This window comes from Trichoplax adhaerens, genomic scaffold (assembly GCF_000150275.1).
Source record: "Trichoplax adhaerens TRIADscaffold_7 genomic scaffold, whole genome shotgun sequence".
Taxonomy (NCBI): domain Eukaryota; kingdom Metazoa; phylum Placozoa; class Uniplacotomia; order Trichoplacea; family Trichoplacidae; genus Trichoplax; species Trichoplax adhaerens.
The window spans coordinates 1,809,663-1,835,742 of NW_002060949.1; the positions used below are offsets into that span (position 1 = coordinate 1,809,663).

General features: G+C 32.8%; 3 protein-coding genes across 3 annotated transcripts; 1 reads left to right on the plus strand and 2 right to left on the minus strand.

Moving 5' to 3' along the window:
- Positions 1–234: 234 nt before the first annotated feature.
- TRIADDRAFT_57974 (uncharacterized protein) lies at positions 235–1,401 on the minus strand (the record flags this gene model as incomplete). Its single annotated transcript, XM_002114267.1, has 1 exon — positions 235–1,401. One exon carries the CDS (start codon positions 1,399–1,401, stop codon positions 235–237), a length of 1,167 nt encoding a protein of 388 aa, XP_002114303.1.
- A 10,562-nt stretch (positions 1,402–11,963) lies between these two features.
- On the plus strand, positions 11,964–15,978 carry TRIADDRAFT_57975 (uncharacterized protein; the record flags this gene model as incomplete). Its single annotated transcript, XM_002113949.1, has 2 exons — positions 11,964–12,044; positions 15,262–15,978. The coding sequence occupies 2 exons, from the start codon at positions 11,964–11,966 to the stop codon at positions 15,976–15,978; spliced, it is 798 nt and encodes a 265-aa protein (XP_002113985.1).
- Positions 15,979–18,407: 2,429 nt separating this feature from the next.
- On the minus strand, positions 18,408–25,318 carry TRIADDRAFT_57976 (uncharacterized protein; the record flags this gene model as incomplete). Its single annotated transcript, XM_002114268.1, has 22 exons — positions 18,408–18,554; positions 18,699–18,800; positions 18,894–19,006; positions 19,087–19,248; positions 19,413–19,476; positions 19,566–19,679; positions 19,783–19,981; positions 20,156–20,228; positions 20,312–20,453; positions 20,612–20,698; positions 20,768–20,871; positions 20,974–21,089; positions 21,184–21,296; positions 21,405–21,443; positions 21,552–21,658; positions 21,769–21,831; positions 21,941–22,148; positions 22,332–22,399; positions 23,004–23,142; positions 23,433–23,503; positions 24,069–24,153; positions 25,247–25,318. 22 exons carry the CDS (start codon positions 25,316–25,318, stop codon positions 18,408–18,410), a joined length of 2,388 nt encoding a protein of 795 aa, XP_002114304.1.
- Between the last annotated feature and the right edge of the window lie 762 nt (positions 25,319–26,080).

Below are 26,080 nucleotides of genomic sequence, written 5' to 3' on the forward strand. Positions count from 1 at the left end.
TAGCTACAGTCTCCGAAGTAGAATTTTAATTAATTATACTTTTTTTCGATAGCTGCTGATGTTAACTTTACATGTGGACATATGATAAAGTAAAAAATTGTTCGAAAATGAAAAAAGTTAACGACTTCAATTGACTACTGTTACGATGTTACAAGATATGAAATTACGTATTAAAATTTTATGACTTGACAGCCAGAAAAAGTACCATTTTTGCTTCTCGCATAGGCTATATATTTAAGCTAATGGTCCTAAGCCTGATTCAAACCACTGATCTTGCATTAATTCGGAGACTTCAGGTGTTGTATACAGATCTTCGGGAAAATCGAAAACACTGATCTCACCACTATCGTCCATAGGAGATATAGCTAATGCCTGATCTAAAGTTATCATATCTAGAGATGACCAATCGGCTGATAGCTCGTCATTATTTAGACTATCACTTTCAGTCTCAGTACTGACACTAGTATCAAAATTGTTATATTGTTGATTGAATTGATCTTGTAACTGTTCTTGTTGAAATTCTTGAGGACCTGGAGCGCAAATAACGTCATCATAAAATGAAAATGTTTCAGAAATGCCTGCAAATTGTTGCTGTTGTTCAAGTGGTGTTGGTGAACCTGGTACTTTAGCTGGAGGTGTTGCTGGAGTCGGTAAATCTGCCTTTTTCTTATTATTATTATTATTTTTGCTAGTATCATTTTGATTTTTGATGAAACCATTTAATCCTTTCGATTTAACTTTGGAATTTTTACTTTGTTGATTGGTTTGATTTGACTTTATCTTACAAGCTGTTGTACTATTACTGCCGTTTACAGTTGAATTGCTATGGTTGTGATTACTGAGCTCGTTGTTTGATTTGCTATTATGCTTATTTGATGCTTTACTACTTCCGTTGCTGCTTTTACTATTGAATTTGCCATTGAGGATATGATTACTTTGTTTTGAATCTGTAGAGCTGATTCCGCTGTCGGTACTACTAATGCTGCTAGTACTACTGGCGCAACTATTATTGCCTTTGTGATTATTACTAGCAGTACTTGCTGCTACTTTTGGCTTCTTTTTCCTAGGTCGATACTTGTAATCTGGATATGTTTGCATATGCTGAACGCGCAATCGCTCAGACTCTTCAACGAACGGTTTCTTTTGATCGTCGTTTAATAACTTCCATCTTTTGCCTAATCGTTTGCTAATTTCAGCATTGTGCATATCTGGATGATGAACTGACATTTTCTTACGTTCAATTTGTGACCATACCATAAAAGCATTCATAGGTCGCTTAATATGGTGATGATGATGATGATGCTCTTTCTTGTTGTTGTCATGACCATTTTGACTAGATGTGATGTTGGGTAAAGTAACGCTGGATTTCTTAGCTATTTTATCAAGATCAGCTTCAACCATGTTGATTTTTATTGTTCAATTGTGAGTTATTTCAATTCTTTCTGATATAAAATGATTATTATGCAAATGAATAAAAGGCTTGCTGATATCAAAAATTTTATGGACAAAAATGTTCGGAAAATAATCTTAGCCAAATCTCAATGCCCGAGCAAAGTAATAAATGTTGCACTATATTGAAGGAAACGATCTAATTAAAAAAGTCAAAAGAGAACAATAAAACCATTAATATATTAGTTCTTCTTATAATTTAAGATAGAATTCAAGAATTTTAATAACAAAAATAATAATATACATAGGCGCTAGGGCATGTGCATCTACTCTGCGAAAGAATGAATTTCTACGGCAGCAAATAATTTATTTTCCATTCATCGATCATCATCCAACTAGCAGAAATTGAAAGTAAGAGTAAAAGTAAAATAATGCTTACAGGCATGATAACTATTGTTTTATGATCAATTTTTTTTTCCCTTATACCCCCTCCTGATTGCTATTATTATAATTTTTATAATACATTTTTTCTTCCCCATTTAATTACCAATATCGCGCTTGCACTTGCTCTTGAGGCTTAATGACTACTATACTTTAAGATCACTGTATCCCATTTATATGTAATATTTTATAACTGCAAACAAATTGATGATTGTCTCTGTGACTATACCGTCTCTAAAATTAATTACCGAACGCATTATCCTTATCTAGGCTATTCTACTATCATGAAGTATATAGGATAAAATTAATCTGATAGACAATGGCTTATCGTCACTTGGTGCTTTCTACGTGGCTGTTTACTCTATATGTCTTATGAGGCCAAGCTATCATACATCTGGTGTAATTAGAGTGCTGGCTATATTAAGTCTTACTTAATTATCGGCGATTAATTCTATCAGCAGACATTAATCGTTTTTGAAAAGGGTTGCAATATCCAAATAAATGCGAATGCTAGAAATACTCGTGGTAAGGAAAGGACGGTCTATTATTATATAACTTTAAGAAAATAGATATGTTTTTGTATTTGTAAATGTTCAATTTCAAGAGTTATGTTCTTTGGTGTAAATATACAGGAATGGGACGAAGATTTTTAGCTGGAAAAATAAAGATCCTATCTCGATTGAAATATAACAGCACATGGGTACTCGGCATAGGTGATAAGCTGCTAAAAATACAATCCCCTTTTCATGTAGACAACTACGAAGAAAAAAACTACTTTATCAATTCTTGTCAGAAATACTACAAAGATATGGCATACCGTAGTTAGCTTCAATATAAATGGGCTATAATCTTACTAAAAATAGTAATTTATGAAATCATTTTATATTCATTAGGCCTACAGATTACTAGCATTTTAGCATTGTAAGTATTGATGGCTTTTTAATCAATGTATGCTATGCACGCATGTAGTCATATAAGTGGTTAGAATCTCTAGTTAAACCGTTGAAAAAAATGCCATACTCGTATTATTCTCTTAATGAGAATGTTTTAATGCTCTATTGATACTGATATTGTTGATATATCGCTCTACATTGAAGTTTGGAGTCCGTTAAAAAAAGTTTATTTGGCCGTCTTTAGAAAATGTAAAAAAATAAAATAAATTCACTTGAAAATCAATATTATTTTATGTTAAGCTATGCCGGTACCTATCCATGAAACGTGTATTATATCACTGCCGTGTCGGATACTAGCTATGATACAGTAATAGCATGAGGCTAATAAAACGGATGGATTTATTGAACGATGATGCGACGGATACTGGGCGCTATATAGTAAGAAGGGCTTCAAGGCTGGACATTCTGTACTAACGATAGGAGTCGATCAAATAATGTGGTATACTGATGTGATAATCATATCAAAGGTTTGGCATAAGCTACAGAATATTTGAAAATGTACTTTGATTGGAGTACGTCAAAGTACAATCTACGCGTATTCCATATAATACGCGTAGGAGATGATTGATATCCTAGAGAAAATTATTGTATGATTGATTTATGCGTATGCTCTATTATAATAATCAACGACGTCTGCCTATCAAGTAGGTTGGAGATAGATTTAAACTGATTGCGTGCGGTAGCATTTTAAAAAAATTCAATTTCTATAGCATACAATAGGTTAAAAGCTGCCAATAAAATGGAAACTATGCACTATAGTACTACTACCAGTGAAATTGAAAGAGATCAACCTAGTCATTTTAAAAAAGAAAGTAGTTCGCCATTTTTAGTATTGCTTACCTATGAATGATTTGATAATGTTCAGGATAATAACAGTTTGGTTCAGTCGATTTTTCCCCTCAAGTACCAAGAAAAACTATTATGTTTTCTCTTCTTGTAAATGGTTTTGAAAATCAATTCCGCGGAGGTTAATTATTGCAGAGTTAATTTCGCATCAAAAATTTTGTTGATCCTTTAAAAATTGCTACCACGCTACTGGGCTGATTGAATTGGGTAAAAAAAACCGGTAAAGCTGCAATTGAAAGAGAAAAATGCGAAAAAGTATTAGCGCACTTTAATCGACGTCGTTGGATCGGCCGCGAACCACTAAGCAAACATTCAAGAAAAAAAAAAGTATAGTAGAAATTGCAAGAATATGCTGAGGATAAAACAGAGTATTACGTTGTAAGCTAGAGTTCAAGAAAAAACCCCAAAAAGTGAGTTTGAGTTTTTACGGGACGATGCAACGACAGATTTCAACGTGTCAATTCGATTTATCACTGAATCAGTCTAAAAAAAAAAAAGCAGTTTTGATACTAAGTTTTACTTTTGCAACTCAGTCAAAAGGAAGAACGATACGCGTACTATAGAAAAAAAAGTAGGATTAGAACTTGATTGGCCTGTTGTGTAATAAAAGGTAATTTAACCTTAATTGTAGTGGAAAATAGCGACAAGCAATGCAGCCTAGGACAGCGGACGATAAAAATAGAAAATGTATCAGGAAATAGTCCAGGAATGGGAAATGAAAAATTTCCCCCAATTTTTTTTTTTTTTTTTAATTGGATATACAAGCACGTACTCCACGCATCATTCTCATTTCAGTGTCTTTTAATGCTATTTATACAATGTTGGCGTTTTACTGTAGTCTCTCTCTCTCTTTTTGCCCCCCTTCCCCTTGAATTTCTATGAGTTCAACAGAAGAGAATCATGCAAGCAATGTTACAATGCTAAAGTAATTTATTATGCACGTCAGAAAAGTCTGTAGAAAACATGGAATAGACTTATTTTCAATCAAGGAAAAGAAGCCACCAATGGCAACAGCCTGACGGATTCGTTACGCTAATAGTGACACATTGATGTTGTCGGTTCTTTCAGTTGAAGATGGATGACATATCATGTACACAAGGTATTCAACAGCAGGCGGTCGTAAACAATAGGCTAACGAGTCAATCGTCAATAGCATCAATAGAGAGCGTACGGCTGGCTTCAATTTCGCTTTTGAATTGGCGATCGTGTCACGACGCGTCAACTGCACTCTCTTCACAGTCTCCCACTGGAGGACGGTAGACTCACAACAAGGTGATACTGGTACGCATACGCGTCACACTACGGTACCGTACTGAGTGTGGACAGTGGACACAACACGACACAACCAACCTACATGACGTCCTGCACAGTGATAGACGAGAGAGAGACGCTAGTATCAATCGACACCACCATCATTGCACTCTAGGTCATCAACACCAATGGGGTATCGACGAGATCGATGCTGGAAAATGGACTCCGTGACTCAGGTGTTGAAGAGACCGTTACGGTTACTAGGATCGGTAGGATGCAATACGCTCGCGAGTTTTTGCAGTATTCTCTTACTTTGGGAAAAACTCTCTCCTCTTCCATGAAGTCAACTATTCTACTACAATCAATCATCATCATCATGACAGGTCAATACGGTAGGTAGAAACAATCTTGTTCAGGTCATATTGCAATCAAGAAAAAAATGGATGCGATACAACATAGAAATACTCGTCCATCCAATCGATACAAATTGAAATCAATGATTTAGCAATAACTATCCTATTTCATAAATTATTTGACAACCTCCATCATACCGTTAAGGTATCATGCAGTCTTTAGCAAGAATCGAAAAGCTTAGCAACTTACCATGCTACAATAATTTGCTTCAATATCAAAAGTGAACGACTTGGATGAGATCCGATTGAAATTAACGCTATCGGTATACTGTAGTGTGCGGGACTTATCGGCCAGGCTATATAGCAAGGGAACTTGGAGCCTGATGTCATTTCTTTCACGATAAGTATAATAACATTCTCAGCTGTTGAACGTACATAATTGATTGCTCCACCCTGACTAGCATTTGATTGGTTGTCAAGGCGTCAAGTTGTTCAATTAAAATAGTACAATAGAGTGACACGTGCGGCGTTGTTTCGTGTTTATTACGGTGTCAGTCAATCTTGTTTTTTTTTCAATATACTGTATATATATATAGTCAAAAGTACATTAACATATGAATAACGGTACGGTAGCGATGTTGCATGCTAGTCAAAGATATACAATTTACAATATATTATACCAGTCCATTTGCGCACGTCTGGACTATGCAAAATGCAATCAATAGGCTAATAAATACACTCAATACACAGCTGCACAAAAATTAACTGATGTATGTCAATTTTGTTTAGACTGTAATCTCGTTTATATATTTTTTTTTGGGGGGGGGGGCCAACCTTATAGTAATGCCAAGTTGTACAGTACAACAAATTATGCTAGAAGGACAATCTATAAGAGATTTTCATATTTATGCCCTAGGAATATACTGTACAAACTGTACATTACATCAAAACGCTAAAATCGTTCAATACACGCATAGGGAAGAGTTGTACCGTCAAGGATAGAGGAATAGCGACACTCTGTTATATACTGTACAGTACGCCAAACGATGGATGTTCTCTTTCATTTTATGACCAACTATGATGGACTGCTACTACAAACATACTACGTTTTACTATTAATATCGACGGTACAATGTAATCTCTGATAAATTTCGAATCTATACCTACATCCATATACGTACAGTATGCTGATATCGCTATGTTATAACTACGAGTTCACCAACCTTCGCTGTAATACTCGCCAAAGTCAGTAAACTAGCCCCTAACTGTAATATCGATATTCTTTACTTTGCTAGCTGAAACCTACAACTCATTGGTCAAGAATAGAATTCATTATACTGTACTAACTACCGTGTTTAATTCGCTGTCGAGTAAACTGTGAACTTTAAGTAGCAGTAATGACGAACTAAGTAAATAAGTACAGTAACCCTATTCATCACTCTTCTTAGCCGCCGATACAATTCCTACTACGCAATTTTATTCCTATTCTATCATTACTCAGCTTGATGACATATCAATGTAATGCAAAATTCTTCGCATCATTTAGTAAAGTGTATATACTTTATACGATTGATTCGCTACGAGCTATGTACGATGGACAAGATCACGTACAAGTAAGCTAAGATACGTACAGTAATGTAGAATTCTGCAAATTGTTTCGCCTATTTACTTATGACAAATCATAAAACCAAAGGCTATGCTAACGTACTAATGACCCATTTGCCGGCGCATGTTAAAGCGTAGGCTATAAAAGTTGCATAACATGCTGATGAAGTCAATATATAACATTACGTGATTGTAGATATTTAACACCACATAAACTGCAAAGACGATAGCCCATGATAGCTCAATGGCATCGTACATCAAAAATTGTAAAGTCATAATATAGAGAAGAGAGAAATAACTTTCATTTCTCAAGTATGACGTATTCCGACACTGGTAACTACTAACAACTAGAGGCAACGGATTACCTTTAGTCTTTTTATACATACCGTAGATTGTAATAATAATTATAATCGCAGCTGCAGTACGTACGTCGTCGATAGTATACAATACGCGTATACATCACTAGTATACTGGACAGTATAGTACCCTATGTACTATACAACAATGACCAAAAATAATAATAATAACAATAATAATTTTAATAATAATAAATAATATTACAACTAATAATAATTATTATTATTATTACTATTTATTATTAATATATTTGAAGATTAACCGTATACGCGGCATATACTTGAACCCAGAATTGAAGACAGCAAGCGATCAAGAACTTCAAAAATATAACGCAAAATCGAGCGATAATTTCGATTCATTTTTATAAAAGATTCATTTGTGTGACTGCAGCATTTGAGTTAAGCATATTGAAGATCGACTATAGCAACAAGTTAACATCTGTACTTTACTGTTAATTGTATGAATGTAATTTTTGACTCGTTAAACTCATACCTTGAGTAAGATTAATGCTGTCTCAGCATAGCTATGCCCTATTACTTGGAGACAATCTCTAATTATAATTAATTACTTATTTATAGTGCTCATATATGTATTATAATCATAATTAACTGTTGATGTACTGCTCATAGACATGAATATATGATTTATTCTCAAAGATAATTAAAAATTGCATTGCACTAACATCCTGGACTACCGCTACTGGATGCACTATTACTATACCATGAGAAATTAACTAGTGGCAAAGCTTATCGGCTTAGTCAATATTGTTTAGATTACATGATGAAATGAGCATTTTACTGATTGATGATGAGAATTAATGAATGTATGAATAAACTGATGTAGTTGAATAAATATGAATACAGTAGTGGGAAGTCTCTTAATATACAATGTTAAAACAAATATGATGATAATCGGCTTAAAGAATACAGCGTGGCACATATGCTATTTAGAAAACAACTGCTCTCTTATGTACAAGATAGAGAATGCAAATCAATCATTTTATTATTATTCAAATGAAGACCTTGCGTTGTGATATGATACTATTACAATAATTAGCTATTTAATTATTCTATCTTCCAACACTTGAAATAACTAAACTAACTGAGCCAAGTGAATCAGGTTTCACTATCTCAATTAGATATAAATATAGCCATGAAGAATATTCATGAATCATGACATTTAGAAAAGTATAGAAATAAATAATGATTATGAAATGATGCACTTAAATATTGCGCTATTCTATTAAAGGTTTGAGAGATCTTTTGACCTAATATGGAATGGATGTACACGTAGGTGTAGATGTTAGCATAAAATATTTTATATTTTTTATTGAGTGTTGTAGAAAAGTAATATCTTAATGCTATAACATCTATCACCGGATATATCTTTAGTTCTATATACCAGTCGATGTTTAACTGCTAGGTATAAAATTTATCCTTGATTGGCGCTATCAAGCTAAATGCAGTTTACTCGATTCTGTATGTCGATTAAGGAATATTATTGCGACGACTCTACAATAATAGACACTTTAAATGTACTGGTTTAAATTTCTAAGGTCAGAAGGTGATAGTCGCGATAAAAGTGTACAATTTTTATAATTATTACGTCGTTCGCCTATAAACTAATAAAATTATACTTATAGTCAAAAGCAGGTATGCAGATATAATTTGAGTATGAAAAATAGGGTAAAAAAATGAACAATTTGCTTGCACAGCGCATTAAAACAATACTGTTCTTGATGTTATGGTGGATTTATGCTTATTAATAGATGTCATAATTTACAAAGTATATCTATCTTGATATAGATTCTTTAATTTCCTTCGAATCTTCTAAATACATTATTTTCCGATAAATGCCTCATAAAGTATATTATAATTTATAAAATATTCCATCGCGGCTCGAAATATTGACTAAAAACTCATTTGATTGGTTTAAGGATTTATCGATTTACGTAATGATCATATTGTCGAAGAAAAAATAGATCATAAATTTATTATAGTAACAATTTCAACTCTAAATCGAGATGTCGCTATTACAGTAAATGATGTCGTTATAAGAATTGAAACCAGGTGTACATCTTCATTAATCTAATCATAGCCAACGTGAATGCCTTCGGGCAACAGTCGTATTAACATTTAAAATTTTTTAAATTTCAAAATTATAATAATTAATATTATTATTATTAGAATGTTTTATTTATTTAAACTGCTGTTACGCTGTAACTCATTGGTGAGTCACGAGCCGTGACCTAGTTATAGTCAATAAATGCCCTATCAAGCTGCAGCTGTAAAGCGTCATGGAAAAAATAGGCGATTATACAATGAAAGTGAATGACGTGGGGAGTGGAAGCGTAATGTTTTCTTGCAATGAATTATAAAAACTCATAGAAAATTTGTAAATAAAGAATGCAAAATACGAATAGAACCATTAAGCTAAGACTTTATGCGTTATAATAGCGCTATTTATGCTAGCACATTGGCTTTATTATATTATTCCCTTAATAGTTTTATTTATTTTCTATCTTCGTTCTATATTATCAAGAATACTATAAACTATTGAAACGGGAGGCAGCAATAGAGATTCAGGCATCTGCTATTCCTATAAATAATTACCTATACACAGTACGTAGCCGTAGAGCCTTTGCAAATATGTTCTCTTAATATATTAAAAAGATAAGGCAATAGTGTATTCGTAATATGCATATTTATATTTTGATTATTTTCAAGTACCGGTCAAATTGATCATATGATGAATAAAATTGTAATACGCGTATTTACTATAATGCAATTATAAGTAAATTTGTGTTAAATCCTACTTATTTTCCTGTATAATCCTAAGCCTAGGTATGACTGCAAGAAGTAAAAAATATTATTTTCTTAGCTCTTAGTTCATTTCAATTGACAGCATTTGCCTGAGCCAGGGTTTTTTTTAGTGTTATCCAAGTACTAGTAATTATAATCAATATGGAAAGAAGTGAAGTATTGAAAACTGCCCTCATCGAACGATCTGTTTTTATTTTATTACCCTATTATTATAGTACGGGTACTCATGCAGGGAATTTTCTTACACTTCTTAAACTGAGATATTGTATTAACTAGCCACACATTATAGAACTAGGGAACGTGTGTAGTGTAGAGTGAACGTGTATATTTATTTTCGTTTCCGCAAGCCATAAAATAAACCTTTATTATTTCAAAAAGTTCCTACAAGATGTATGTTATGCAACACGGTATCCTTCTATTCCATATCGTAAGTGTTTTTACATATCACAAGTGTACCATTAATTCTTGCTCGCTTGTAAAAAAGGTCATCATTTCTATCGATGAATTTATAATTTCCCTGCAGTACTATACAACCAGAATACAGTAAGTTGCTTGTGCATCTACAGTTAGGATATTACTCCTATAGCTACTGTATTTACAATCTATTTGTACACTGTGTAAGTAGTGTGTAGCATACACGTAGTTAGCCAGATTGACTAATGACAATTTTGATGAGTTGATAGTGATATGTTTCGAAGTACTGTCATCCTAAATTGAAAATTACTGATAATCATTATCTCCTAACGTAATCATATCACATACCATAAATTACAATCACTTCCTTTTTATTTTTGCAACCTGGCACAGGTGTTGATTATGATGTGAATTTGCAGCTGTCGATGTGTTTTATCACTCTGATTGGTGTAAAAAGTATTGACGTCACTCCCTAGCAACCGATCAAAGCCAGAGTCGTAAACCCCCAGGTGTACAAGCATGTACTGCAAAATATAAAAAAATAGAGTTACTCTTCATACACTACTTTGAAAATTATGTAATCAAGAAAATGCCTTGCTGATAAAAATAAAATAAATAAATAATTAAAATAATGTTACTGATCTATCCTGTATATCATCAGTAATGTAATAACATACACAGCTCGGATGAAATGAATGATTTCAATATCGATTTCGAGTATTTCAATCTTATACAGCATTTTATAAGTTGTGAACTGTCTAGTACGGTTCGTTTCTCTCTCGGCTAGCTATACAGTACTGTGTACGTATATAATATAATATATATGGTCATATATATGTTACGGGCAATGTTATATATGAGAGAGAAATAGATAGATACATAGATAGATATAGATTTATAGATGCTATACGCACCACAATTCTTTTACTCTTATGACTAAAATGAGTACTAGTCTAGTAAGAGACCAGCAGAGACTGCTCCTTGTTGGCATTGACCATCACTAAGTACCGTAGCCTGCAGGGACTACTAAAAGCGTAGTCTCTGATACTAGAAGGCTTTCAATTTCTTATGATGAACACAGTCTTGAATGTTGGACTTGCGTACACGAGGTACAGTAAAGGACGGTACAATTGCCTCACTCTTTCCAACTCCGTTACGCTTTCTAGAATCCTTGCCGCTTGTTTGCGTATCCGTAGTACTATCTTCGGTATATATATATATATATATATATAGACACACAGCACGTTATGGTGACGATAAAATTTATTCTTACTCGTATTGACAAGATAATATTAATAATAATAACAATTATTATTAATTATATTATTATTCGATAACTTGCATACTAAAAGCTGTGATCCTAAATCAATTAGTATGATACGTAACAATGATAGACTACCGTTGGAGTCAGTACCTTCCAAATGCGTACATGGGATTGGCAGATGACCGCTGCGAACCATATATATATATTTGATTAGGATATTGTGTTATCATCAGTGATATCCACAAGAAGCAAGAAACCAGAAAGCTTGATGGCGAATCACGGCAATCATTGTAATGATATCAGCTGTCACAATTGCTACATTCCACATACAACTGCGCCAATTCATGTGGTAAGTGATGTAAACAGAAGGATAACGGTTAAATCAGTTTAGATAGATGTAGATATCGAGTATGGAATGAAATGATGATGTTGATGGTGTCAATCATCAATTGACTAGCAGTATTTAGCGGTCAAGTCAATGGCCAGTTCTCTGTCTATTCATATCTTGTATCAATTTAGGTGGAAGTACAATTAATAATCAATGAGTTATACTTTTTCTTCAACCAGGATTGATCCAAGGTATTAATTATTGTACCTATTTAATCTGGTATTCCTAACAGTTGATATCCCATACGTTTAGTTATCTACTAATAGCAAGAACCTTTCCCACCTAGTTGAGCCCGTAATGCAGTATGGTCCCTAAACTGCACACAAATTAATAGTAAAAAATGGCACGATGCGATACTAGTTTAATATTGTTTATTCTATAAGTAGAGGTGTTTGCCGTATAATCGTCGGCGACACTAGATGATGAAAATACACCAACACAATTTCTAGTTACTGCACTTGTCTTAATATCATAGCTCCATACTTGAGCTTTGCCTACATTTTCAGGCGAGAGATAATATCATCACGGTAAATACGTAAGCATGTGGTTTACTGCACGGAATAGAAAACAGTTTGCATTCACAGACTTTATGATAATCCTATATATCTTCACGTACTGTACTATATCATATCGTCAAAAAAACAAAACAATGATAAACGATATCGTGTATGTCAATTGCTGAATTTGGAAGGAGCGTATCGATTGAATGAAACTGAAAGATTAAGCACAGTATAGTGAATTTCACTCTCAATGAACTATCAATAACTTTTGAATCTATGTAGCTTATATCTAGGATTACTAGATTCACCTTTGGGTAATCCATCTATATGATCGTATATGTATGTTCACTAACCATCATAATTTGCCATACATTAACTCAAAAGTGACGGGGGTGGCAAATCTAGCAACTCATGCAAAAGTCTACTATATCAAATTTGTGTTATCAGATTCATCATTAAAATAATATTTTATGGATTGTAGATTAATTAACTCATTACTTCTCTCGAAATAGAACTTTTATGACAGCCAGGCTAACTATAAAAAATTCGTCCTGAATCTCCTATAGCTAAAACCATCGTTAGATTGTTAATAATTATACGCCTAATGGTTGTTTTACACTTCATCGAAAAACTAAATACTCTGATAGTAAATTAGTAAAGTAAAAGTTAATTTCAAAGATCACAAAATAATTATTCTACAAGCCAAAACAACCTTATTTTTACTGATTATTTATTTATTTAATTAGTCATATTTTCTAGCTAATATAATAACACACAAATATTGTATATACGAGTAAAAGATTGTATCAAAATCAAGAATAAATACTGCTTGTACATCATAGCAGTCAATTAAGAAGTAGTTCGACTACATCAGTAATCATTTGTATCCTGGTTTATTTACAATCCTGTATCTCTCTATCGTACTAACTTTAGCTTAGAGTGATATATTTCAAATTAGATCAGTCGACTGGCATTATTCTGTAATGATCAGTTATACGATGTTATGTTAATAATTAAACCCTCTAACATTTCCCTCGTCCCCATTTACAATCATGGTAGATCTCCCTTCATAAACGAAACCGTGTGATGGAATGATATTATGTGTTTCTGTAATAAATTTATGTATACGACTATTGAATACATTATAGAAATATGGGGATAGACTACAGGCTAACATTAATCCGCAACTATGTCACTCAATTCTACGTAGCATTTCGTTAGTAGACCCATACTAACTAAATATAAGATGCAATTATTAACGCTCTGAATTCTAATGCAATTATATAATGACTAGTCTCATTGTGATGTATATAAATATATGCCATCCTTATTAAATTACTTGTCTATAATTGCTACTATTAATTCATGACAATACAGCTAGCTAAGTGACTGGAACATTCCATTCCGAGGAAGCAATAGGGGATTGAATTATAATTATTTAAATCGAAATATCTATAGCCACAGTGCGAGACGTACAATTTAATTATTGATTGCAACTTACTGACGACTTAACGTATCAGTTGAGAAACTTGCAATATAATCTTGATACAAAAAGAAATAATAACTATAAACCTACTACATGAAGAACAATTATCTTAGACCTTAGTATAGCTTTAACCGAGCTAGCATACTCGTATATCTTAGACTGCTGCAATATTACTGTATTTAACTAACACAGTCCGCTTCAGACCCTATCTAATAACTGTAATAAATCAGCTGTGATCGAGGTCATCTGAAATATAAATAGAAAATGTAATCATTTATCATAATTCGTAAATGACGGCTACATTTACATACAGTTAACTTTGTAGTGAGCTGTATAGCTTAGACTTGCTGACTATAAACTTATCGTCTGTAATCAGTCGTAATAACACAAAATTAGATGGTTAAAGGTAAGCTAGCACTTATTGCAAGCATAATATTATCGAACCGTACGAAAAGTTGTTCGTACATGATATATTTAATGCAAACTACTAAAGTTTTATAGCCTACTTCAGTCAGCTATCCAAGGATTAAATACAGAAATGAAATCATAGTTTAGCATTTTATGTTTAATACTAAACTAACTTCCGTCTTCAATGGTGTCAATAATATTTTTAAAATTGGCTTATGATCATAAACTCTAGTCGTTTACTTTAGTCATATTAATATCTAGACTGAATTGGGTATTTTGACATAGTGCTCTATTACAAATAGTGATATACAGCTTAGTACTTAAATATACTATATTGTGTGTATGTGGTCATGTTCACACTGACGCAGATACTGTAGGGACTTTATATGTGTATGACCTCCAACCGATAGCATTGACAACATTACCATATACTGTTTAGTGACTGTCATAATTTAACAGGATGTTAGAACCATCAATAAAATATGATATTTCGTAACGACGGTACATAAAAATCTTTTGCATGAAATACATCAAATAGTTATAGAATCGTAAGATTTTAATTTGATTCAGTAGAATAGCTTATAGTTTCAGATTTAATGTTGTAAATATAAATGAATCACTTTAGAAAGAATAAGAATGTAATTGAGTTACTTTATCAACCTGCTTATAATTCTGCTGCAGACGTATAAGGTTTGTTATGCATATACGCGCATTATATGATAAATGTGTTTATAGTTACGATTGCAAATTCTTTAATTAATGCTGAAACTATTTATTTTTTTAGTTCAAGAATGTAGCTCCGAAATTAGTGCCTTTCACTAAATTTGTCTGCATCTACTTTGTTGCTTGGACGCCTTATGAAAATCCCAATCTTTATGCAGCTATAATTAAATGTCTGCCCATCTTGGCTTTGTTTGCGTTTGTTTGTTTACAACATACAACCAATTATGAAGAGAGCAAGTATCGTTACTGTGTTTTATTGGGTTTGCTATTAAGTTGTGTAGGCGATTTTTTACTTATTTGGGAAGAATTATTTGGGTACGGTGTATGCTTTTTTGGCTGCGCTCATATTGCTTATATATGCGGTTTCGGCTGGCTTGAACCATTTAACGTACGCTTAGGGATAGGAATTTATGCCTTAGGAATATTGACATACCTATTAGTTTTGCCTGTGCTGCCCCAGGTAGTAGCAATTGTAACTGGATTGTATTGTATCACAATTAGTACAGCAGCATGGCGTGCAGTCGCTCGTGTTGAATTCACATGGGAAATATGGAAATGGACGAAATTATTCGCAGCTATTGGAACAGTCCTATTTTGCATTTCAGATACAATGATTGTTTTTAGTATGTTTCGCGGTTGGTCACTACCAGGCAATTTTCAACGAGGTATTGTGATGTCGACTTATTATACAGCTCAATTAGGGATCGCGTTGTCGGCTGTTAATCATCAAAAATTGCTAATGGAAAGTCTTGCCTTGCAAAAGCCAAGAACTGATTAAGGAGCAAATCATTCATATCTAATTGCTTTCGTGATGAATTGATTAGCGTATAATAAAATTAAACGTAATATTCATTAAATAAATTCATCTCATTAAATTATCGTAATATGCTTATTATCGGCAAGATTATTTTTTTGCTATTGGTTTTTATAGCATAATTCCTTGTGATTGATTTCTATGATCTAATCCACCTCCTAGTTTTTGCAACGATTATTCAACATTTATATGCTATACATTAATCACCTTCATAGTTAATAGTGATAGTTGATAATATGCGTAGAGTACAAATAATGAACTTGCCAGGAGTTTATGGCCATGTATACCGATGCAGTAGATGCCTTGGTCTATATCTCAATGTACAAAACGTATTCTACATATATCGTTTGCTACTAAATACTGAAGACATCATGAGCAAGCGAGAAGTTAAAATAGCTCTAGTGAACTTTTAACGTAATCTAAATTTATGTTTTATTATACTACAGTCGGTATCAGATGTCGCCCATTCTAATGTTTTAGCCTTCTAACCTAATCGCTATTATGCGAATATTGGATAGTATATATATATATATAATTAGGTCGCGTAAAACCGTTTGCTTTCTAGATTAACTGAAGTCACTACAATGCTCTTTATCAGATCGAAATTCTATAGAAAGTAATCAAGAGCTCATCATTCCTATGCTATTATGGCGATATTGATAGATCTAATTTAGAAAAACCTTAAATACTATCTAAAGTTATTATGCTTGTTTAATTATTTTCTCTGGTTAATTATGAAAGAAATCAGAACCGTTTGTCTTTATAATTAGGCAGCACTAGTTGCATATGATACTAATATGCGCTATTGATCCTAAACTGGCCATAGATAATACCTTATAGGTCTAATACTAAAATATTGCAAGTATGCAAAGCTGTAATAATAGAGTAAATAATTAAATGTAAGAACATCTCTGTATCAGTGTTTATCTCCAGGGGAAAGTTGTACTTTTACAATTGATAGCACTTTGAGATGATTTAAAAAAATTGATTCAACAAGCGCGTCATATTAAGCTGAGCGTTTACATTTGGATTTCGTTAAAATTGGCTTTAAGCATGCATTTTTTTTGTAGATCTATATTACACTCCTTGAATTTATTCTTGTTAATTAAAATATGAAAATAATTATATATATAATGATTGTTTTGTTGCATGATTATATTATACTAAATTTTCAAAAGTTCTCTACAAATTAGATGTTGCCGTATCTAGTGATTATTGTGATATCAAAATAATCAATAGCATAAGATCTGTGAAGCATATTGACTAGTAATAATGTCAATATTTGAATATCATATAAACGCATTGCTTAAATAAAAATTTGATTGCATTTTTGTTTTACTGTGACTAATAATTTTCCGAAAGATGATTATTCCTGACATATGCGATATTGCTAGATCCCATCACACTTCTTAAATGACGATGAATCTTATAAAAAACTAATAAAACTAAAACTACCGTGCAAATTTATGCAAAATGCACTAGTATAGTCAAATTGTACAATGCTACTTTTAAATTTAGGTATTAAATCTAATTCCGAAATTGCAATGAATAGCTACAATTAGATAAGCCGTAGTACTTCTTACCTTATGATTTCAATTTTGTAACGGGAAATTGTTATAAATTTTTGCCATACTAAATATTATGATATCGTTCTGTATACGCAATAGGAAATTCTTACTTTTGATCATCTTTCGCTATAATTAATTTCTGAGGTGATCGGTTAGGTTATGCTATGTTAAATGTGATGATAATACAACATATAGTCTGCCCAATTAGCTTAAGCTAAACAAGAAGTTTTAATGCTTTAGTTCTTACAATGGTAAAATAAAATCTTTCAAGTACAGATTTACATTGATAGCATCCTGCCCTTGTACTTGTATCAGAGTAATGCTAGAACAGTAAAAGGCGTCTCAGTTGTTTATAATTTATAATAAAACAACATTTTTACATAGCTACATATACCTTTACATGCTTTTATATATCTGTTTAAAGAATATCATTTAATATATCTTAATTTGTAGATAAATGCAGAAGCTGATGAACCAGTTAGCAAAATAATCTATAAATACTGCTACAACCAAGGTTACAGCACAAGATTCCGGTAATTTATGGTTCACTATAATGTAAAAGGTTACATACCATCCTATTTCATCTAGCAAAATCAATACTTCATTAGTCCATGGTCATATACTGTAACACTGTCTACGCGTATTTACAGGTTGCTGCTTTTTATAACGTCAAGTAATGTAATATTGACGTCAACATGCGCGCAATGTAGCAACGTCAGCGATACGAAATTTCGATAATTACAATGATTTAGATTAGAACACTGTCTCTATAATATCCAATTTATATGCTGCAATTCTATGTTCTTATAAATGTAGATATTAAATTCACGACGGTGCCCAAAAATCTAATTTCCCGTTTTCAAAAATAAGGCATCTTGTAGGATAAGGAACTTCTGCTATTTTGGTATTTCCGCATGGATACATAGCAGTTATTGGAGCTTCTGGGCTTGGCTCCACACCGACAGGTAAGTCCTAGATCGCCATTAGATTACCGTAAAAGCTTAGTCAATAAGACTGTTGTATACATACTACAATGTAGGCAAAGCTTGTATCCACACGTTTCGTAGAATAATGCAAACGCCTTATCGAGATTAATATAATTTATTAGAGGTGTACCTGATATGTTGAAATAAATTTAAGAATGTTCAGTGATAGTTTTCTACTCGCGTTCAATGACTGTCGCAGATTTTCTTCGTCACATAAATTAAACGATATAATCTGGAAATTGAAGAATTTTTCAATTAGTAAACGTCGTTATTGTACGAGTAGGATAAGAAATTACGTGGGTAATTCTATTTTCAGCGTATGTACTTTATGACATATTTTTAAATTTAGTTCAGCATCAAATAGTGGTAGGCCAAAAACTAGTTCTAAAGGTAGCCACGTAAGTGAATCATCTGGTAAATTCTCGCTAGCTTCATTAACTAACAATCGTGAATAGAAAAGTGACCTTTAATTGGAACAAGCTTGTCATGATATGCATAAAAATAGTCAAATTCCTCACTTCCTTCCTTCGCTGCATGAATCTGAAAGTCCTTGGAGGTACGTTTGTTGTCTTTGGAGTCAAGGCAAAGCATGGTTAGATAGCCACATGTATATCGGAGTTCTAAGTGTTTTTCTAAGGTATCGACAACTTCATTGTATTGAGACCTTGGCAATTTTATATCTGTAAAGCAAGAACAAATGCTTTTAATATTTATTTTGCTTAGACTGATGCTAACAACTTTGTATGTATAGTAACTAAATGCTTATACAAAATATTATACAAACTCTACATATTCTCTTCTACAATTTACATTATATGTAATTAATTATAAAATTATATCATACCGTCATTCTTATCAAAGGGAATTGGAATAGGGACAGTATCCCCCGATGCTTTATAACCATAAGCCTTGAAATTGAAAGTAATTAAGTTATATTTCGTGAGCTTCCATAGTCAGAATATAGACTACTATAATATTTATACAAAATAGCAATTACTTGAAGCAGAACTGCTGAGTGAGTTAAAGCATCATTTAATGCAATCAAGACATTTGAAGTAGCTACTTCGGTGGAATCGTGTCCCCAAGCAGTCATCAAGAGCTTATCATATTTCTAGTCATTAATGAAAGAATTATTAACTGTAAGGGTAGGTAAATGTTTATGGTTAAAGATATAACTATCAAATTTATCACAGTTATTCTAAATGCGCACACACCAAAAACATTGACGGAATACATTTCAATCTTAGCCCCTTCACAAGCAGTAATGACGGAGGCCCAGCTTTCATCTTTTCATACAGCCATAACTTAAACCATACGGAATTTACTTCAGGGATTGGTGGGCCAATATGTGGTGGTACACAACTACTAACAGATCGAATCTCATAGCTTAAAGGAGCCATGGATATTATTAAGCTAAACAAATAAAAAGAGTTTCTGTTGAGATATCATTACTTCCGCTAGTTTATTTCATGAATTACACTAAATAAAGCATACAGAAAGTAAAATTAGATATAGAATAATAGCACTAGAAAATATTTTTCTTATTATCATTGTTAGCAAGGTAATGTTTTAGGGGATAATACTAACTGATAATTTTTGTTCATAATACGGCTGCAAGTTAGAGAGTCTAAGCTGTTCAGACTTTCACATCGCAGAAGATCTATCGTGACGCATCAATTTTTATTAGTATATTCATTTCTAACAGTGTCATCAAAAAGGCAGGAAGTCAAAAGTTAATTATACCTAAACCAGGGCAAGTGTTATCTTCTGGACACAGCTGCTTCGCTAGTTCTTCGTTATAGCGAAGGAATTTAATCGTTTTGCATAATGTCAGAGCATGATCAAAATATCTTCTTGCTTCTCCTTCTGCTGCATCTTGTTCAACCTGTATTTTATAATTGCATAAATAAATCGTAAGAGTTACAGTAAAGTGATGATTATCATTAGCAGTAGAAGTAACGCAATCGCTTCGTAGTAGAATCGTTCATGAACTACGACCGAACTAAGGTCCAGTAGGAACCATCAACAAATACAATTTTATACCTTATCTAGTTCGGTTACAAAGCAATCTAGAGATTCATTAGATAGCTTTCCAACTTCAAACATCGTCACAGCATGGCTCTTCAAACCCTTGTATAAAATATTCCAAGACTCATTAATTGAAAATTTTAAGTGAAGATGTGTGCGCTATGTATTTACTTGCGAAAGATTTCCCATCATCAGAAAAGCCGTCAATGTTGAATCAAAAAGAAACGCAATCCGCTTTCCATAGTTGGTAGGTGTTAATGCAGAAGAATCGATATCTGTTGAGTAAAAATTCGGTCGTTAAGGTCTACTAAATTAATTAATATGATAAAAATTTTGCACCTTTACGGTCATAGCTTTTATAAGAAATGTCAACATACCTAGGGGAGTAGTAAGTGACTCCTTCCCAATCTTTGAGCTAGCAGAATCTTCACTATTACCATTGTTTAAGTCGAGGTTCATATCAAGAGGCACTTTCTCCAATACAAAATTACTACTAAAATTTTTTTAGTATATTAAAATAGTTATTGCTTTAATAAATTATATCGTTTTTAACTGCCGTTAGCGTCGATAAAGGTTCGTGTGTTTACCTCTTTGAATCTTGTATAAGTTTTGAGTACCAAGATGAGTGAATCTGTGACTTATCAAGATCGATATGCTTTTTATGTGCATATCCTAATCTAATGAACATTGATATTGCGCTCTAGTTTGTATGTAAAAATATACAGCGAAGATAAAAATTTAATCAAAAAAGAAAATAATAGATAATACAGAAGATGCAAACGCATCACTTTTAATAGCAAGAACTTACCTTAACTAGATCTGAATCAATCTGTAATATATTTGCAAGCTATAAAAAGGCAAAAAATTCGTTGCATTAAATCACGCCCAAACGTAGCATTATGACGCTCATGGCAGACTATAAATATTCCGCTCTTAGTTATTCTTTAATGCTAACCTCAGCTACATCGGTATTTTCGTCTATGGACACAAATATTTTATATAGTAATGTTTCGAAGTAGTCACCCTGTACACGATTCATTACAAATCCCTCAAGTGGTGGGACTGAATCATGCCGCAATTACACGAATAACAAAAATAAATTTGTTATTTGGAAGCACTATTAAGTTCTTACACGATAAAAGTGAAAAATAATTTTTAATAGTTATACTAACCACTAATTTTGTCGCTATCGGCTATAGGAACATTAACATAAATCAAGCCACGTGTGTACAAGGCTAGAAAGTCAGAAAATTAAATATTTTTATCAACTATAAAGCACCCAAGTAGAAATTGTAATATTGATAGTGTTTTGCAGTTTAATGAATTAATTAACAATCTACATACATTCGACAATACTCAAGTCAATAAGTCCGGCCATAGCTCCGTTGTTGTCAATAATATAATCTATTGCTTTGTGTTCCTTTGTGGAAGACTGTTTAACATCTTCCTCAGATATAAAACCGTTTTTAACTGTCCACCAAGGCTGCAAGGCCTTAGGAAAGACAGGTTTTGTAGGAAGCATTTCTCGTATTGGTCGACGCCTAAAAAATCTCTGCACCATCAAAATAGCCAATGATAGTTCAGAAGTGTGATTATTAAATTCTTCTTATCCTATGTAACATTACTACATAACCCTACATTATATACAGTATATATTATTAAAGAGTTATCTAATTTATATATAACCTCCGTCTAAGCGATTTGATAGTAAAATTGTTTCAAATCTAGTACATACCCTACTTGATCTGCATTGATTCATTAAATCGATGTACTGATTGCGTCCAATACCTAACAATCGTAGGCCTAGAATCAAATTTAAATTTCTTTTAGATCAAAAAAGTACAACACAATCCATAGGATTTACAAAACTAATAGACGAAGTATTAGTTATATGATTAAAATAGGATAGTCTAGAGAAATCGATAGAATGCCATAATATATCGTACTATAATACGATTATAGCAATAATTGGATAGCATGCTTTAAAACTATACGTTTATGTTGAAATTTATTGCTTATATGTACTGTACATCATTTTATTAGTAGTATTAATCTTAAGCTGTCCTATACGTGTATACTTAAATTTTTATGTATGATTTAGGAGTAGTGCGCTAAATTTGTGATTACTTATGGTTCTTATTACATATTCAGCGGTTAAAATGAAGATATATTGCAAAATTTAATGAATTATGTAATGACTAGATATTATATCTTGATAGAATAAGTCCCGTTTTCACAGTAAATTGATTAGTAAACGAACGGCATTCCATGCTACTTCGAAAATAAATATGACTGCGTATAATAGCATGAAGATTACACATAACATCATATACTTGCATGCACATCAACCACTTTCCCTGTATAGTAGATATAGAAATAATATCGACAAAGATAAATAAGTACATACAATCCGCCGCAGTAAAATTGGGTAAAGAATCGTAGCTTTTTTCTTTCGTCATCATATCTTCTATGATTTCCAAGCAATAGGCAAAAGGTGAAATTCGCAGTCCTTTCAAGATTACATCAGTCAGATGATAAGGATATAACTATACAAATTGAGATTAAATGATATTTAAAATTATAATATCATCACATTTTCTTTACAAATAGTACTAAAATCATTGGTTGCTTGTTAATAAACGACTAGTAAGCTAAAATGTATTAGTGCAATATGCTGTAATCTAAATCACATAGCTCGTATGCAGAGATAATACGGTATATATAGTGTTCTAAATTGATATAAATGTGGTAAATTTAAGTAAAATTTCTAGCAAATAGTGAAACAATATCTGCTATGTTCCCGATACAATCATGCTTTAAATTCAGATTGCTATACCATTAGATGGGATCGACTGTAGTTGATTAATTCTTGGCAATAAGCCTTTTCATCTTTTTCAATAAACCTCACTGGATTGCAGCATAACAAAATATAAAATTAATAATAATGACCATTGCTTTAGATATACGAATAAATAAAAAACAATGGCTACAACAGTAGCGATAACCATTCAAGCAACAGGGCCAAATAATTAAATATTGGAAAGTATCATTAATATCTCAGTATCCTTAGCAAAAATTGAATAAATCATAAATAGTTAATACTGCCGAATCTGTGCATTAATATACTGTATTTCATTATGTATTATAGACCGGATGAAGACAATGCTAGAGAAGAAAAATTTAAAATATTCATTATATGCAGTTAATAATAACTCGTAGCAGATGTCATAATTAACGATATATTTAATATCAACTGATCTAAGGATGATCAAAATATGAATAAATTTTGTTATTAGTTTTATAAGGAACCGCTTGATTTAATTTTATCTCCATATTCTGCAAGTAGAGGGGGTCAATCAGCATTTATCATTGACGTCAAAATATAAGAATACTAGCCAATATCCTGTGAGGTCATATGCCTATTTTACAGTAATCGTAATCGTAGATGAAATTCTAACAAATCGAATCTAACCGATATTTCCTCGCCAGCGCAGTTGATGCTTGATGCTGTATTCAACAACGAGTTTTTCCCAGTTTTTGACAGAGTTACCTAAAGCCTAGCGATTGACATAGTAAATACGTGTAAGTAAATTCATAATTTATATACTGTATCATCACAATTGGTAACTACTGTATAACAATTTAGAACGTTAGTTAGCTAGTCGTTTAACATCGGTAATAATATTAATTGATAGGTGATCTACTATATATTCGTGTAACAGCTACAAAGTAATCAACGATAAGGCTAAATAATACGAATTCTACATCTGCTCCTTAGGATCCTATAGCTAGAATATTTGGTATTTTACTCGCAAATCTAATATTACCACTCATAACAAACGTATCATGATACAAAAATATCATCATGATCGCTCATGATAGTCGGTTGATTGTGACTTTAATGCTATACGTTCAAGTCAATACAGTACATTATCTAGGTTAACAGCATCATCAAGTACAGTCGATATACTATTCAACACACTCAAGTTCTCTTTTTGTTAGCCAAAAATCCATGACTAAAGATTGCCATTGGTCAAGTTTCAGGTAAAACCAATATCGAACTTGGCAGTCATTATTATTATTCTACTTATACTATATCAGTAGTCCTTCGTGTAGTTATCGAAATCAAGACTGAGGTAATTGATTGCATTTTTTTTTTCAGTATTTCAACCAATACATCATACTGATGATGATTTGAGTGGGGTTACACCTCTAACTATCATGGAACAAATGGATTACAGTGATTCCAGTCCATAACAAGCACTGGATGGCAATTTACAGTATGGCCATCATTCATGAGTGATAACCGATGTCAATCAATACTACGTTGATCAACACTTTCAGAAGCTTAACTACTCTATTCTATATGATACAACATCACTAGATACGATCAACCCATTATTTGTTACAAATCAATAAGTCAGATTTATCCTCGCTACTACAACTAATTGATAGAATTTTCGAACATGATCAATGAATCGACAGAGTTACCAAAGCTAAGACGACAACATTAATTTCTAATTGGCAAGCGTCAATCAATGCTTGATCTCTCTACTGTAATCCTCTCAGAGAAAAAGCCTTCAAGACAACTAAGACAGAAGTCAATCGTGCTATTACACCATAAATGACTTAATACAGTTATGGCATTACCCGTTTGATATTAGCTGGCAATCTTTTCCACGTATATTGATTCTTAATATGCAATTCAATATCGGCATTCATGTTGGAAAGCTTGTCTTGGTCTTGTCTAGGCTTGCAAGTGGAATGGCTGCAAGCGAGAGCCTTGACTGCCTATACATACTACAGTCAGATCTTCTTCTCACTTGTATGGCATCACAAGGTGCGCATACTACTGAGGCATGAGACTGAGTAGTATGGACCAAAAAGAATGTCACGTATAGAGAGGTAGCATAGTACAATAGCCAGTACTGTAGGCCTACACAAGTGACATTACTTTTGCTAGCCAACTGTCCAGTCAATCGTGCTGTTACACCATAAATAACTTAATACAGTTATGGCTTAATATGCAATTCAATATCGGCATTCATATTGGAAAGCTTGTTTTGGTCTTGTTTAGGCCTGCAAGTGGAATGGCTGCAAGCGAGAGCCTTGACAGCCTATACATACTACAGCAGATCTTCTTCTCACTTATATGGCATCACAAGGTGTGCATACTACTGAGTAGTATGGACCAAAAAGAATGTCACGTATAGAGAGGTAGCATAGTAGTACAATAGCCAGTACTGTAGGCCTATACAAGTGACATTACTTTTGCTAGCCAACTGTCCAGTCAATCGTGCTATTACACCATAAATAACTTAATACAGTTATGGCTTAATATGCAATTCAATATCGGCATTCATGTTGGATAGCTTGTCTTGGTCTTGTTTAGGCTTGCAAGTGGAATGGCTGCAAGCGAGAGCCTTGACTGCCTATACTGGCTATACATACTGTACTACAGCAGATCTTCTTCTCACTTATATG